Here is a 16,703-nt window from a genome sequence, read left to right as displayed (position 1 = left end):
TTTCCCTTCTTTAATTTTATATTTATTAGGGGTTAGCATGTTTGATACCCTATCGAGGATAAAGGGACCCCCCCCCCCCCCCCGCCTATACCTAGACCAATTACTAAAGCTATTTTCTTTTATATATCTACCTACACATTTTACTTGTGAATAAGAAAAAAATTCTGGTGAATCTTCATTTTTAATTTGAGAATTTTTTGGAAACCAACATGATCCAGACCATTGTTTTTCTTTCATTTAAAACTAAACCTTCAACTATTTATATATGTAATGTTGACTTCATATTTTTTTCTTAGGAGAAGTAAACATCACAGTACATACTGAGGCTGTGAACACTAAGGAGTTGTGCGAAAATGAAATACCAATTGTACCCAAACAAGGAGCCACTGATACTATTGTGAAACCCTTACTTGTACAGGTTAGTGTGGAAAAACAAATCTATATCACAGAAACATGCAAAGCATCATAGTCTGCTTTAGATGAATTGTAATTAATACATGTACATTTGTAATGTATTATTATGTATTATTTGTTTTCTTGATTGATGTTACCCAACCCTAATACTACAATTAAATCTTTGTAAGCAAACTTTCTTACATTGTGATCCCTCTGTCTGACAGCCTGGAGGAGTGCTGGTGGAGAAATCACACAGCTCTTTGCTCTGTATCCAAGAGGGAGAAGGTAAGAAAAACTTGATATTTACCTATGATGAAACCTACCTACAAACTCTTTTTCTGGGAACTCACACTTGCCTAAGGCTACCAATGACCTAAGTCAATTTAACAGCTTGTACTTACTGCAATTTAATTAGGGGGGCTTTAAAAAAAAAAAGTCTGTAAAACTTTTTTTACACCTTTTAGTATATGTTCACCAATGTGTTACTTGTTAATTAAAGATGTATAGAAAGCAAAATGTTTTTGAATGTTAAGGGGTTTTTATTATTGTGTTCTTACTTGGATAGTTCATCCTTTCAGTGGGCCTGATTTTTTAAAGCTCTCCAAGGCTGGAGAGGATACATTTTCGCCAGTGAACCAGGGTGACCCAACAAACCTGGAATTGATTTCTTAAAATTAATTGGCTATTTGTTTGTTATGTTTTGAATCCTGGGTAAGATCCATTTCAAATTTGCTTGATCACCGAGCTTCACTGATGAAAGTTTATCCTCTTCAGCCTTGGAGAGCTTTAATAAATCAGGCACAATATGTCCTGATGACCAATTTAACCAGAAGTGAAAGCTTTCAGCAGAACGGAGATGCAGAGGAAATCTTTATAAGTGGACACTTGTTCCTTTATTCGCTGTTCAAGAGGACATTTAAATCATTTTCAGAGATCTGTTTATATTTAACAATTCAGATTGTAAGATCCAGCAGTTTCTTATCCCAGGGCCAAAATTTCTTACTTAAAATGGCTGCTTCTCAACTCAAGTTACATGAGTGAACATTCTGGGTTACATTTTACTCATGTTCCATTTTAAGTTGCCGTTTTGTACTTGTTTGGTTTGAAATATAAAGCAACCCTATTAAAAAAAAATTAGAGAACCACTCTGTACAAAAAAAAAGTATAAACTTATCTTTTTTTTGGAGGTTGTATGTTAGATCGTCTAGACTCTTATCCTATAGCACTGTATCTTGTATAGCATGTCCCCCGTTGGACGCACTGGTTCCTTCTATCATTCATATGTTCTGTATTTATGTAGGGTCAGATAGGGAACCACATGTTAGTATAAATCTTCTTTTACAGGGTAGGTCTCTAAATGTTATTAATGTAGTCAAATAATATTTTTTTTTTACAATTTTTATTAATTATTGTATTGCATTACAGATACTAAGACAGAAGAAATCTCGCTACAGTTTCCTAAGAACATCCTAAAGGACTCTGAAAGAGCATATGTGACTGTGTTGGGTAAGATTTAGAAGTTATATACCTCATAAAGCTCAATTTACAAAGTAAACACCAGGAAAAGAATCCATATTTTCATTCAGAGGTATTTTCAAGCCAGGTAACATTTGAAAATTACAGTCATGGGACTAAAATAAAAATCATTAATCATTATCCTTGAATTAAATGTTATAAACCAAACCTTAAATCTGTTGCCGTGGTGTAGTTTTCAGCTGATCATAAAACGTGTTTGTGATTCTGATCAAAACAAAAAAGTAGCTACCTTTTCATGCCAAGCACTCCTAGTTGAATAGTTACGGTTTATACTAAAATCTCATTTTTGTAGTCTGAATGCAGTAATCTTCACATTTAATGAAAAGCCAAGATTAACAAAAAAAATACCATAAAATGCACATTTATGATTTTTGTTGTCCTTTATTTAACCTTTTCGTCCTTATTTTTACCTTACAGGAGATATAATAGGCACAGCATTGCAGAACCTGGATCGTCTCCTGGCTATGCCATATGGGTGTGGAGAGCAGAACATGGTCCTTTTTTCCCCCAACATTTTTATTCTGCAGTATTTACACAAGACACATCAACTGACTGATGAAATTAAGAACAAAGCCACAAAATTCCTTGAGAGTGGTGAGACATTGAGAATTGACTTCTTTATTTTTATGAAGTGAATCATTGCAGAGTAATCAGGCTGTCATGCTGTAACATTTAAATGTTTGGCATTAAAAGATTATAAACGGGAAGTTGATTTTCCACCTAATAATACATTTTAACCCTTGGAAATGGTTGCACTATCTATATGAATTTAGGCTTTGACAGAGTTGTTTTTCATGTGCTTCCTAACATGCAATAGATCTTTTAGATCCCATCAGCACGTCAAACGATGTGAGTGAAATAAATGCAATCTATATTTATATGATTTATATATATCAATAATAACTGGAACTGTAGTACTTACCTTTAATGTTCAGATTACATTTAAAGCAGATTTACTGTAGAAAAATTAAAAATATCTGAAACACTTTGTTAAATGTCACAAGTGTGTTAAAAACCTCTTTGCTATAATAAAGCTTAGGTAAAAAAAAAAATGTAAATAAATCGGGAGATTCTAGCCACATAAAAAGATGATGCCAACACACTATTTATTTTCATTAGTCTTCTGATACAGTTTTAAATGTATGTGTATATTTAACATATTTTATGCATGTTGTTTACATGTAAATTAGTCCTTTGTGGGTAGGTTATATAGGGAGGTAAGGTTATGTAGGGATGTAATAAATGGGCAAGCACAAACCATAATTACACACTCCCAGAAGAGAAGAGGAAATTAACATGCAAAAGGATAGGACACTAACAAATGAACTCTGAAGCAGTCAAATTTGCTAGTAAGTTCACAGGCAAGTCAATAAAAAATCTACCTTCTGATTATTTGCTGAGTTAGACAAACCCTTATCCTTTATAGAAGTCTTAAATTGGAATGTTTTATACCCTGACCACAGTCTGTTGCACTATTTTTATTTTCCAAAAAAGTAATATTTCTATTTGACTGTTGATACTTGTGGATGCATTGATTTGCTAAGTGCTGCTTACGCTTATTATACATTGCATTGATTTTTGTAAAAAGTTCTGAACATACTCATTTTGTATATATTCTGTTTAGGATATCAGCGACAACTTACATACAAGCGTAATGATGGCTCATACAGTGCCTTTGGAATGAGCGACCCCCAGGGTAACACATGGTGAGTAACATATTATTTAGAGAGGTTTTGGTTTAGTTATTAGAGTTTATAAAATAGATCTAAACCTTTTCTGAGTGGGATTTAGTTCCCTAATGCAACGTATATCATAAACAGTTTTTTTTTCTTTTCACCTCCTTGGAGTTATATTTCTCCCCAAAAAAGCTGACTGGGGATTTTAGGCCTGAATCTTATTTATAAAAACTTTTACCATTAGGATTCTCAAACTTTATTACCTACATAGTTGGGTTTTCTTTTAGTTAAAACAATGAAGGAATCCTTCAGAATGTATTTATCCTAAAACAGAATTGCAAATTTACTGCATTTAGGATTGTCTTCCTAAACAAAATTACTAATCTAGAAAATGACTGAAAAACTATTCCTAAGTCTAATAAAGTACAGTTGATGTTTAACCAGACCAATTTTTAAAGTGTTACTGTAGCACAGTCAATTATTAAAATGGATGTTATAAAAAATTAATGTTATAAAATATGAAAATTGAAGTGGCGGATGTGTTTCTGGGATATCTTCCCTTTCATTGGAAGTAAAAAATAGATTTACTGGACTTGGCGGCACAGTCTTGCATTATGTTTCCATTTTTTAGAATTAGGATTCAACTTCAATGACCAGGCTGTAAGGCCAACACAGTGGCTGCATAATATTATATTTTAGTCTGATGCTAATAACAGACATGATAAAACAAGCAAAGCAAAAGATTCTATACGGAATTCTTCTGATAATGGATACAGTGATATTGCTGCATCTGTACCATGGTTTTCATGTCTCTGCCTAGGCATCATGCTATACACACATTCTTCAGTTGCTCACTTTTTGATATAATTTGTCTTTTAAAGTGTCGTTTAGAATGTAAAATTTATATTTAGATTGGGTTAATAAAAAGATGCTGGGTATACATTTCTTGCTTTCTCCTGCAGGCTAACTGCTTTTGTGGTGAAGTCCTTCAGCCAAGCACGGCCTTACATATTTATAGATAAAAGTCACATGAAGGATTCCTTCACCTGGCTGCAGAATAACCGTAATACGACCGGCTGCTTTCGTAATATAGGAAAACTGTTCAATTCTGCCATGAAGGTGATTCCATATTCCATATATTTTATCTTTGCAAAATGTTCCAGTTTTTGTGTTTGATGACTTTGTTGTGTTGGTGTAACATTTTTTACAATTTCTTTCCTAAAATGTAAATCTGGGTATATGCAACATTTTCATTGCTATGTCTGTTTAAAAATGTAACAATATCTGACGATTGCCAAAAACTCATTGCACTCCTATCTTCTTGTAGTAAGATGACAATTCTGGAATCTAAAGCAGTGTTACAGACCTGCCTAGCTCTCTAATGCTGGACTAGAATAGAACTCTTACCCATTATGTAATGGAAAGGAAGAGAACTCTGATAGGGCTTACAACATTGCTTTAAAATTCAGTTCATGAAAGGCACAGTGTTGTCAGCTCAACTGTGGAAGCTGTTTAATTTTAACTTTAATTACTAATAATATTCTGCCTTGACATACTTTTTAACGGACAACTGAACCTTTGTAATAAACGAAAACATTCAAACTGTAACTGGCAATATAATATATTTCTCATGATGTTTTCATACAAATCAAAATTTGTGCCACTTTCACTCTTTGCATTTTCCCTCATTTCTCCACAAGCATTTCATAGCCTTTATCTACTATTAAGTAGGCCCAGTAAAGTAAACAAATTCTGCACAAATTCTGAAAAATCTTCTTTTTCAACAATATTATGCAAAGCAGACTAAGCTAATTGATTGTTCAGAAAGAGAATAAGAAACATTCTTTGGACTCTCCTTAATAATATTATTATTGGCAAGTATTTATATAGTGCCGCCATATTATGTAGCGCTTTACAAAGTCCATTGTCATATCAATAGCTGTTCCTCAAAGGGGCTTACAATCTCCTTGATGGACTTTCTGTCAGTAAATCAACAAAGCAAGGCTGTTGACATATTTTTCTATTTGTATGTGGCAGCTGCAGGAAATTTTTTAGCAAAAGAACAAAACTCAGTGTATAGTTTTTAATAAAGACAAGTATACTCAGAAAACTTGCAATGAAGGAGAAGAATATCAGGTTATAGTTAATAAAGAAAGTGAATCTATAGATACTAAAATGCTTTTCTGAGATTCTCTTTATCATCAGGCTTAATATTTGAATGGTAATATGGCCATATGTAACCAATATACAAAACGTTTATTCATATACAAGTCTTCTAAAATGAATGTCTAATAGATGCCCTAATGCATAATCAAAAAACTTTCAAAATAAAGAAACTAGAAAGAATAAATGAAATGTAATTGCTTTAAAGAAACAAAATCTTTGTGCGAGAGTGTTTTTTTTTTACATAAAATATTCTAAATGTATATTTAAAATAATCTTTTTGAGAAATGATTTATTGATACTAGTTACACAAACAATTGTCTTTATTACAGGGAGGTGTGAAAGATGAAGTCTCCCTTTCTGCATATGTGACAATTGCTCTGATAGAATCTGGTGTACCTGTAGAAGTAAGTGATCATTAAAATGTTAATTTAAAAAAAAATCCAGTGGTAATATTATTATAACTTGGCCAGTACCCAACGACATTTTTATTCCTTAGGTAAACATCATAATATTGCCTGGTCTGGTGTAAAATGCCCAACTTTCCAATGGCTTTCTAACCAAGGAAAAAGAATGATTTTGCATTTTTACTTCCAACTTTGTGCTTACAATTTTAGCTTAAGCTTGAATGCTACAAGTATGACAATAAGTAGATTAAATCCCCGGAGCCCCGGAGTAGCCAGATGGCATTTAGGGCATTAGCTGGAAGGCATGTCTGTTTGAAACCAGTTTTTGGGCTAGTAAGCAAGTCTTTAACCATGAGACCTCTTAAAATGCTGACTGTAGACAAAACATTTTTCACATTTAGTTTCAATTTAAACGAAAGAACACTTAAAGAGTCCTTAGGCTGGCCCAAGTAACATCACTATTCTGCTGACCTGGATAAATAATAGTAGTACTTTAAGCACTCACATGTGAAACTGCATTTGATTGTTGTTTTAATAAAATAGGATTTTACACTATTTGGATCTCCAATGAGGGAAAAGTGGACATTTTGTGAGGCACTGGCTTCAAAAGCACTTGTAGATCAGACAGATTGCTTCTATAGAAAGCCAGAGTGAAGGGTCCTTGAGCTGGCCATGGAAATGTTGGGGGAGATCCTTGGTCACCTGGTCCAGGTCCTAACTGTTGGGAATGAGGAGCAGACTGCTTGAAGCTCACTGACTATCCAAGGCTTGAAGGGAAAGGGGCTCCTGAGACAACTGCTTATCAGTAGGGTATCAAGTTTTTTATGCAAAGAGGCAGTTAGTGGCCCAGGCGAACTATTGTTTATTTTTTCTGCCTTGTCTTAACTGGCATCTATGCCAAAATAAAAAACCCAGACAGGAGCCTAAACTTTTGTTTTTTTGTTATCCAATACAGAACAAATGATACAATTACAGGCTTTAGTGTTTTGTTTTTTTTTTGTTTTTTTTTTGATAAATGTGTTGAGACAGCAACATTGATAACATTATTTCAAAAGTAAAATACAAATAAAACTGTAACAAACAGTAAAACTGCAGCTAAAGTTAGGTTAGCAAAACTGCAAATTTTCATTGAAATTATTCTTGTTTTTAATTGCTCTTCACAAGTTTGAATTAGAAAATACTGTAATTTCATACTAGCCCATTCATTTCTAGGATCCTATGGTAAAGGATGCAGTGTCCTGTCTGCGGAAGGCTTATGTAGATGTAAGCAATGTATACGTTCTGGCCGTGTTGTCCTACACCTTTACACTGTGTGGTGAAACAGAGCTCAGGAAGGCCGTGCTGGACAAACTAGAAGAAAAAGCTATACGAGGAGGTGAGAAATGGATGTACTAAATCAACATCAGAAAACAGTCAATATATACCATATCTTAACTAAATTATTTTTAAGAATTGTTTTTAAATTTAATTTACCAAATTAAAATCCTTCGTTATATATCTTCCCCACATACCAAATTGATTAGAAAATCATGATTTGAGAGAATGCCTGAAATAGTTAATGATAGGAACAAAATGGGGGCAAATGGAGTCAGGGATAATTTACCTAAAAGTGGAAAACCTAGTAAAAGGAAAACTATAATGGTTTAATGTCAATAAAATGTTTATGTTATTAAATTTTACGATTGTTATTTTATTTGTTTTTTATCTATACAGAAGTTATACAATCTTTTTTATTTTATTTTTTTGCAAACAATGATTTATTTTATACCATAGTTTTTTGACAATCTCAAACAATTAAGATCCAGTGTTTCCAGTTAGTGCTACAACATGCGTTACTTAAGTATTTTAGACAAATGTACATTTCCATCCCTAGGGAAAACTCATCCATATTCCAGTATAACTAACACAAAAGTGTCTCCAGAGCCAACACTTGATCAGTTGGTGTGAAGGCCTGTAGTCTGCACAAAACCCTGACTTCAACAAAACCTCTGGGATGAGTCCTCACTGTTTTCACAATAGGCTGTTATAGCAAGTTCACAATAATGCCTAAAGTTTTGGAATGAGATGTCCAAAAGGCTCATATAGGTGTGATAATCAAGTGTCCTCAAAATTTGAGACCTAAAGTATTTGACAAAGGATTGCCTGAACAGAATAGTTTAGAGAGCTTTTGTCAGAGCCTTTGTCTGTGGACTAAACCATATAAATGCAGGTGAAGGTGGACTTATTGCTTTTACTTAGAAATAGGTATATATTACAAGCCCAATATTTGTAAAGGAGTTCAGTTTAAACTACAGCTCCTGTGTCTTTTCATGTCTAAAGCTACGTACACACTTCCAATTATTATCGTTGTTAAACGAACGATCCTGCACGATATCTGCGAACGATCGTATAGCACCGATCCTGTACATACAGATAACGACACGATCGTTCGTAGATATTGTACACACAATAGATGCGATCGTTTGAGCGATACAGGGAGTGACGTGCACGACAGGAAGTGAACGAACGTTCGTTCATCACGCATGCTCAGACCATGGACGATCAATGAACGATCGTACACACGAACGATGGTCAACGATCGTCGTCCAATCCGATCCGCCGGTCCGGTCGTTCATTTCCAACGACTTTCCTCGTTCGTCGGCGTCGTTGGTTACTTTTTTTACGAACGATTTTTGCCCAATCGATCGTTCGTTGTTCGTTCGTCGTTCATTTTGAACGATAAAAATTGGAAGTGTGTACGCAGCTTTAGTTAATAGGGATCAGCATACTACAGAGTTTTACAAAGTGTATAATAAGGTGCTATGTTCAGCCCTTAGAAAAAGACAATATTATAATGTAATTACATTGTGTATTTGTATCTACAGATGGACAGCTCCACTGGGAACGAGATTCTGCTCCTCCAGTTCAAGATTCATACTGGTACAGAGCCCCATCTTCTGAAGTGGAGATGGCAGCCTATGTTCTCTTAGCTTTACTTTCGGGGCCTACGCCAGACCTTGGCAAAGCTTCAGAGATTGTGAACTGGCTGAGCAAACAGCAAAACCCCTATGGAGGCTTCTCATCCACACAGGTACATAACAACATGTCAATGCATAACATATCCTATTGCCTAACAAGTCTGCCAACACATGCTTACACAGCTATGTCTGAACTCTCATGGTCTGCTTCACCGACCTGCTTCTTATAATAGGCCTGTAATAAAGCTTTACAGGACTTGAGAAAATAGAGTATCATGGGAGAATCTGGGTGATCCAGCAAACCAGGAATGGATTTCCTAAAAAAAAAAAAAAAAACCTTTGCTATTAGACAAATGTTTTTAATCCTGGATCAGAGCCATTACAAATTTGCTGGATTATCCAGGTTCTCCCATGATAGTCTATCATCTCCATACTTGGGGAGCTTTAATAAATCAGACCTCCAATGTGTCACAAGGAACAATTCCCAGCACCCCAGATGTCCCACCTGTACAATCTCAGAAAAGCCACAATTGAAACCAGATCTCAAATGCTGGCTAATAAGACCTGCATATATTTACCTTTACCTTTCCGTCACTACCCTTTTGTGGCAACAGGAGCGAAAGGAAAACCCTATGTGAGCTACAAGTCATGTTGTCATAGTTCACGCAGGGCTTTGAACTCCACTTTGGTATACCTGATAGGTCCAGTGCTATCAAATGGGTAACATACTCCACCATACCCTTAGGTACAGGATATGTCTTCATTCTTGGTGCTGAACGGAGAGGCAAGAGAGCAAATGCTGAACTATATGGGGTGTTAAAGCAATATTGTTCTTTTGTGCTAAATGGACAAAGCCCTACAAGACAGTTACATGCACGCCTCCATTTCTGACCTTCTTGTGGAAAATGCTGACTTCTGGAAAATAAATTACAACTAACGAATTCAAAGGAAAATTAGAATTACTGGTCAGTATACTTGTTCTATATTGTATGGTATCATCAAAATAGCAGCAACGAGCTATCAATGGCAGTCTACATGTTCTAAAGATTATATTATCATGTGTTTATCAGTGGGTGGCTAATGGGTCAATTTTCTTTAAATATCCAATTTTTCAAAAGATTAGGCTTCATTTAGTAAGAACTTATTAGCTGCAGTAATGTATCACAATCTGAAATCTGCTTTTGATCTCATTAGATGAAGGTCCCCACTAACAATCAGCTTATTCTCTGTAGGACACAATTGTGGCTCTTCAGGCTCTGGCCAAGTATTCCGAGCTCACATTTAGTGATAAAAGTGATGTGACTGTGACTGTCAGTTCTGGCTCTGGAATTCAGGAGAAGTTCAATGTAGACAAAAACAACCGTCTCGTCCTCCAGAGAGCGTCTTTGCCCGCTGCTAATGGAGAGTACACGGTGACGGCTGCAGGGAATGGCTGTGCTTTTGTACAGGTGAGAGGAAATCAATGTGCTACCTTCATTTCTCAGGCTTGTAGTCTGCCTCTAACTTAATTTTCTGTACTCATCCCACAGGCAGTCCTGAGATACAACATCCCTCCACCCAGAAGAGACACAAGCTTTTCTTTAAGAGCGATCACACAGTCAGCTAGAGAGTGTCTGGAGGATCCGGTGACAAATTTTCAGATTCAAATCTCTGTAAAGTGAGTTCTATTACTGTTTTCTTTTATTGATTGACAGGGAAACCTGATGTAACATGCTTATAAAAGGTAGGTTACGAATGAATACTCTATTGAAAGGTAACACACCCTACGTTTGACATGCAGAAAATCAGTATATATGTATATAGCGCCAGCGCCGTACAATACATGGGGATATATATATATATATATATATATATATATATAGTACCAATGATGAATAAATACTTCACAAAACACAATCATGAGTTTGCTGCAACTGCCTATCATAGGGACAACTCAGAATCACATTTGGGCTATACCATCTAATTGTAGTCTGCCTAGGAACACCTACTCCTCCATATTGCCTTCTGCCCATTTTGCTAATTTGCACAACTTCTCCCTTTACTGCTTGCATCAGGGTTGAGGGTTCTGAAGAGGAATACCAAGGCATAATGCTATGATATTTTTCAGTAAGCTATGTATAGAACACTGCTGTCCTCTCCTGCCAGCCTTGATCTGTCTACATTGCATAATAAAGCACAGAGACCTAGCAATGACACACTAGATCTAACATATAGTACATAAAGAATCAGGTTTTTAATTAACCCTTAAGGGGGTAGATGAAGAAGGAAGAACCAGGAAAGGTAAATATAGGAAGGTTTAAGTTTCATGTGGAAAATTTAGGACATTTAGGAGATTACTAGGAGATTGAATTTGAGACATTTAGGAGTTTATTCACTTTAGTCCTGTGTTTTTACTTCTACAGCTATACCGGAACCAGGGAAAGAACTAATATGGCTGTTATAGAGGTGAAGATGCTGTCTGGATACATACCAATGAAAAATACAGTGAGAAAGGTAAAGACCATGAACAGCAATTGTACTAATAATATACATCATAAAACTTTATAAATTGCACCACTGTGCAATAAGGGTTTGCATAACAAATGTACAAGGCAATAAAGCATTTATGGCTTGAACATGAAGGTCTCTTTCCCCTAAAAGTACAGGGTGTGCTTGAACAGAAAGATCCTTGTGCTACAATCTTATTAACACCTTAAATATGATGGGTGCAGACTATAGTAATTCAAAGTAAGTGGAAACCATCATAGTTATTCTCTTTTCTAATGTGTCTGCAGGAAAATGACTTTCAGATTGGCTACCATGTGGTTAGGTTCTAGTTATATTTTTTTTTAGCTAAGGATGTTGGACATACAAGTTACACTTAACAAACTTAACCAAAGCTTCTAAGGTGGAGGGGGGGTGTTCTTCCTTTTCTGAAGTTGTTCTGGCTGTTAGTTTGACCCACGACATGGACAACATTGACAGTCCAGTTGCCAGACTATGATAACTGTCATCCTCCGGTAGGTTGATTGGCTGAGCCCTACTATACCAGTCACTGACAGTGACAGTGGGGATATGACAATGACAATGGCAGCCATCATTGACTGATGGCCAAGTTGTCTGAGCCATATCAAACCGGTCATTAACATAAATTACCAATTCCAACTTAGAACTCAAAAATGTATGCTCTTATTTTGAAAAAGTATTAATTTATGCAGTGTTAAGTTAATTTATGCAAACTAAATAGAGGCTGCCGGTGGGTTTACTATTTCTGGCTGAACATTAGAGGGCAGCAGAGCAGCTGTATTGTCAGTTTGCTGCCCATAAGAAATGTATTCCTGCCCATAAGAAATGATCCCTGCCCATAAGAATGTCCCAATATTGCTCGCTTTATGTATCATGGATGGGGGTGTTTACACTTGAAGGGCCAGATTTATTAAAGCTCTCCAAGACTGGAGAGGATACACTTTCAACTGTGAAACTGGGCAGCCCAGCAAACCTGAAATGAATTTCTTAGAAGGCTTTGGGTATTTGTTAGCAATTTACCAGATCCATTACAGGTTTCCTGGATAACCCAGGTTCACTGATGAAAGTGTATCCTCTCCAGCCTTTGAGCGCTTTAAGAAATCTGGCCCAAAGTCTCAGCTCTCCACAGCACAATAGGGTAGCTACAATTGAAGACATTTGAAATGGAGCATGAATTGTAGTCACAAGCATTAAAGAGATATAGTTACCTGCAAGGGGTATATTTATGGTGACATATGATGAGTAATCACATATTTTTAAAGCAACAAAAGGAAGTAATTTATCATTAAGACATTATTCAAATATAAATGTTCTTGTTTTTGACTTTAGTGATACTTTAAGATAATATAAATGTATAGGATATGTTTTTGTAATCTTCTGTATTTTTTTTTTTTTTGTCTCCCACAGATGGAGACGAGTAGACTGATACAGAGAAGTGAAATACAGGCGGATATGGTCACTTTATATCTTAATGAGGTTAGAATGCCTTTTATATCCTATAAAGTGGATTTAATATTCTTGTTTAATCATCTTTTTGCTCTTCTCATCTACCCATTTATTTGATCAATGCCTCGTCTCTCACTTAAAATGGGGATGATCAACAATAGCAACCAGGTGAACCACTGATTTCTTGAAAATATTGATTGTTTAACTGGTTATGCACCTAAAGCACATCTATTAGTCACTAGTTGTGAAGCAAATGTACTTCAAATGTAATGCCATAAGTAGCGTTATCATTTGATCAAAAAGCCTCTCTACACCACTCATACAAAGCTCTGACCAACAGCTAAAGCTGCATACACACGTGCAATTAATGTCGTTGGAAAGGATCTTTCACAATACTTTCCAATGGCAAAAGACTGCACGATGCATGAACAAGTGCTGTACATACAGTACCATTATGCTCTTCACATCAGGATCGTTCGTCGTACATCGTCCGTGGATCCGCCAGGACGGTCGTTTGGACGATGGACGATGGGAACTGTACACACGCCTGATTATCGGGTGAGAACCATTGGACGTGTGTACTGTGAAATGCTGTGAAAATTTGTCAGGCAGGATATTTATTCCAGAAGGGACAGATGATGTCCCTTCTGCAATAAAAATCCTGTCTGGTTGTAAATTTTGAAAGTGGATTTTTATCTCTGCTTTATCTTTGAATTTAACTAAAGATTGCTCTAACATAAAATCTATAATTGATCATAGATATTTGTCTGTTATAAGCAATCTTTGATGACTTTAAGAACATTCTGTCTCAAAGCACTAACAAGTTGAACAAATAACTAATTCCCTCCTTATAGGGGAGGACTTGGTAAAAGAGTAAGATGGCATTTGTCAAGCTGGGCCAGCAAAAATAAGAAATGTTTGCCTAGAGGTCCTTGGTGGATTCCCCATTTAGACCTCAATCCGAGCAGAAAAAGGCCATCGGTAACAAAAAAGTGTGTCGCAATAAACAAAAGTCCATCAGAAAATAGAATAGTAATCATACAACTTGATCATCAGTGAAAACACAATTTTCAGACATTTTCTTTTTCAGCAAATAAATATATTAGGAGGGAGTTAGGTAATGTTGTAGTAGCAGGGGAGGGAAGCTGTAAATTAATCTTCCTGCTTCACTAGAAATGAGCCGCAGGTACATTCATTTACCTTTCGGATGTGGGAAGGGGCTAATAAACCTTAATCTTTTAGTACATAAATAGCCTATTTGTTAAGTATTTCTCATTCGGCAATTGGTGGAAACCAAACTACTATTATTTTTTACTTTATATTCTTTGTATTTGTCATTTGTGGAATGTTATTTTGTTTGTAGGTGGGACATTCTCCTGTAAATCTCTCCTTCATGGTGGAACAAGATGTTGAAGTTAAGGACCTGAAACCAGCCACAGTAAAAGTCTATGATTACTATGAGACAGGTAATAACATTTTGAGGTTAGGTCGGCAATAACAATCTCATGAGTGTTTTCCTTAATACTGGTTGCCTAGCGGTCTAATTCTGTACAAATTTCCATGCAAAAGGGGTACAATTCTTGGCATGTAAAATTATTTTTCATTGTAGGCTATAACTCTTAGGCATAACTCACCAATATTTATTAAATTTAACAATGTAATATTAAACTTTAAATAACAAAACACAAAAATCTGTTAAAAAAATATTTAAGCATGTAATATAACTGTACAGTAGCATGTATAATATATATATAATTTAAATATAAATTTATATATTATATGAATATCTCCTTGTATTGGACTCAATACAGCTATTTTGTATTGAATCCAATACAAAATTATTTGAATTTCCCATCGATCCTCCCGCCTGCACTGACGCATGCACCGACGTCACCCAGTGGTGACGTCGGTACATGCGTCACACCACTAGGGGGTTAAATGAAATAGAAAAAAACATTCCCTGAATGAGAATCAACTATTGACATTAAAACACATGGAACTGGAAGATTCTTCACCAGAAAATGTTTCAGTGAATTGCAGATTTACTGCTTTATAAATAAACTACTTAGAGTTTGCCAATGACTAGAAAATAATGTAATAACCCCAGAAGTAAATACATTTTTTCAACATTTTCTGTACTGATTTGATTGTCTTGTAAATCAAGTGTCTTTGATGGCATGTTATAAAATGTTGAATGCTATTCCTTTAATTTCTAGATGAACAAGCAGTGGCAGAATACAACCATCCCTGCAATACAGGTAAGGATGCCACTATCTGTCAATAATTTAAAATGAAATTTAGAGGACAAAATACATTTTTAAAGATGATTAATGTGACAAGGACATGACTCCTTGGTGTCAGATTATAATATATACTGTTTACATCATATACAATACGCTTCCATCTACAGTGAGCTTACATTGCTTAAATCCTAAAAAACATATTAGTTTACCCCACAGGAAAGGTATCACCAGCACTTTATTCTTTCTACTGTATATTGTGTGATACTTTCCCCACTTCTTACAATGTAAGTTCTTTTGGGCAGGGTCCTTTCCTCCTTCTGTGTCATTGTTTGTTTGTATCTGTTTGTCATTCTCAACCCCTATTTAAAGTACAGAGCTGCATATTATGTTGGTGCTATATACATTTGGCATATTAATAATAATTTTAATAATATGATTAATAACACGTTACTGCTATCTTGTGTGATACATTATTGTAAAACAATTCAAAACTCACTTTTCTCTTATTTTTTTCTGTTTTGTAGACAATAATTCTGGAAATGCAAGATGAAGTCAAAGTTACACTCTAACAGTCACTAAATATATACCAAATATCTTACAGTTTGTAAAATGACATGGACTCTTGTGGAATCCATAAACCATGTGACAGAAAAAAGAATTTAGTGGCAGGCAATTCATTTGGTCTGTTGGACTACATCTGCCTTTCACTGTGATGATATAATAAAACTAAAACATTTAAGTAATTAAAGCATGTTTACTTGTAAGTAGTTTGTAATGTGACTTAGAATGTGACTATGAAGTCTTTGTAAAATCTCCAAAAAATATTATACCTTTGCAATGTAAAAGCCTACCTAAACAACCCACTTAGTTTCTTTTAAATCAAGCAGTCCCTTGAATAAAAAATTGGACAGAACCTTTTTCAAGTTACCATCTGTCCTTTGTGCTCTGCTGTGAAGCATGTTTGTAAAGGTGTACTGAGTTTTCATTGAAAATAAATGACACTCTCATATCTCGGCATGTTCATTACCACAATACCAGGGTATTCATTATTAGGGTGAAATAAATGCAAGTGTCTCCTCTTTAAAGTAAATACACTCTAATACCAATAATCAGTTTTAAATGCTACTGACTACCATGTAAAGTGGCCCTTCTCTACTGTACCAATGACCACAAATGTAAAGTGTACGTTACTTACCTGTCAAGCAATGTAAGAAGATTTCACTGTTCACTGATCACCAATATAGGCAGGCACTCCTTTACTGACAACTCTTGTGAAAGGCCCCTTCTATACTGACCACCAGCCTAGGGGGCCACATATCCTCTGACCACCAAAGAAACGGGGCCCTTTTCTCCACTGCAATGATACAACACTAC

The 16,703-nt window shown here is 35.4% G+C and overlaps 1 protein-coding gene across 1 annotated transcript in view; it reads left to right on the top strand.

Moving 5' to 3' along the window:
- Positions 1-16,338, top strand: part of LOC140333963 (alpha-2-macroglobulin-like) — a 50,722-nt gene extending 34,384 nt beyond the window's left edge. Inside the window, exons 21-36 of the mRNA XM_072416006.1 lie at positions 297-418; positions 621-681; positions 1,822-1,902; positions 2,350-2,526; positions 3,557-3,638; positions 4,571-4,727; positions 6,104-6,178; positions 7,391-7,553; positions 9,043-9,248; positions 10,368-10,583; positions 10,665-10,792; positions 11,538-11,628; positions 13,048-13,116; positions 14,450-14,552; positions 15,303-15,344; positions 15,854-16,338. Of these exons, the coding sequence (XP_072272107.1) occupies positions 297-418; positions 621-681; positions 1,822-1,902; positions 2,350-2,526; positions 3,557-3,638; positions 4,571-4,727; positions 6,104-6,178; positions 7,391-7,553; positions 9,043-9,248; positions 10,368-10,583; positions 10,665-10,792; positions 11,538-11,628; positions 13,048-13,116; positions 14,450-14,552; positions 15,303-15,344; positions 15,854-15,879 (1,799 nt within the window). The 3' untranslated portion in view covers positions 15,880-16,338. The remainder of the gene's footprint in view (positions 1-296; positions 419-620; positions 682-1,821; positions 1,903-2,349; positions 2,527-3,556; positions 3,639-4,570; positions 4,728-6,103; positions 6,179-7,390; positions 7,554-9,042; positions 9,249-10,367; positions 10,584-10,664; positions 10,793-11,537; positions 11,629-13,047; positions 13,117-14,449; positions 14,553-15,302; positions 15,345-15,853) is intronic.
- Positions 16,339-16,703: the final 365 nt, after the last annotated feature.

Source organism: Pyxicephalus adspersus, chromosome 6 (genome assembly GCF_032062135.1).
Source record: "Pyxicephalus adspersus chromosome 6, UCB_Pads_2.0, whole genome shotgun sequence".
Taxonomy (NCBI): Eukaryota; Metazoa; Chordata; class Amphibia; order Anura; family Pyxicephalidae; genus Pyxicephalus; species Pyxicephalus adspersus.
Note: the sequence above shows the minus strand (reverse complement) of the source record. Positions and strands in the feature narration are given on the sequence as shown.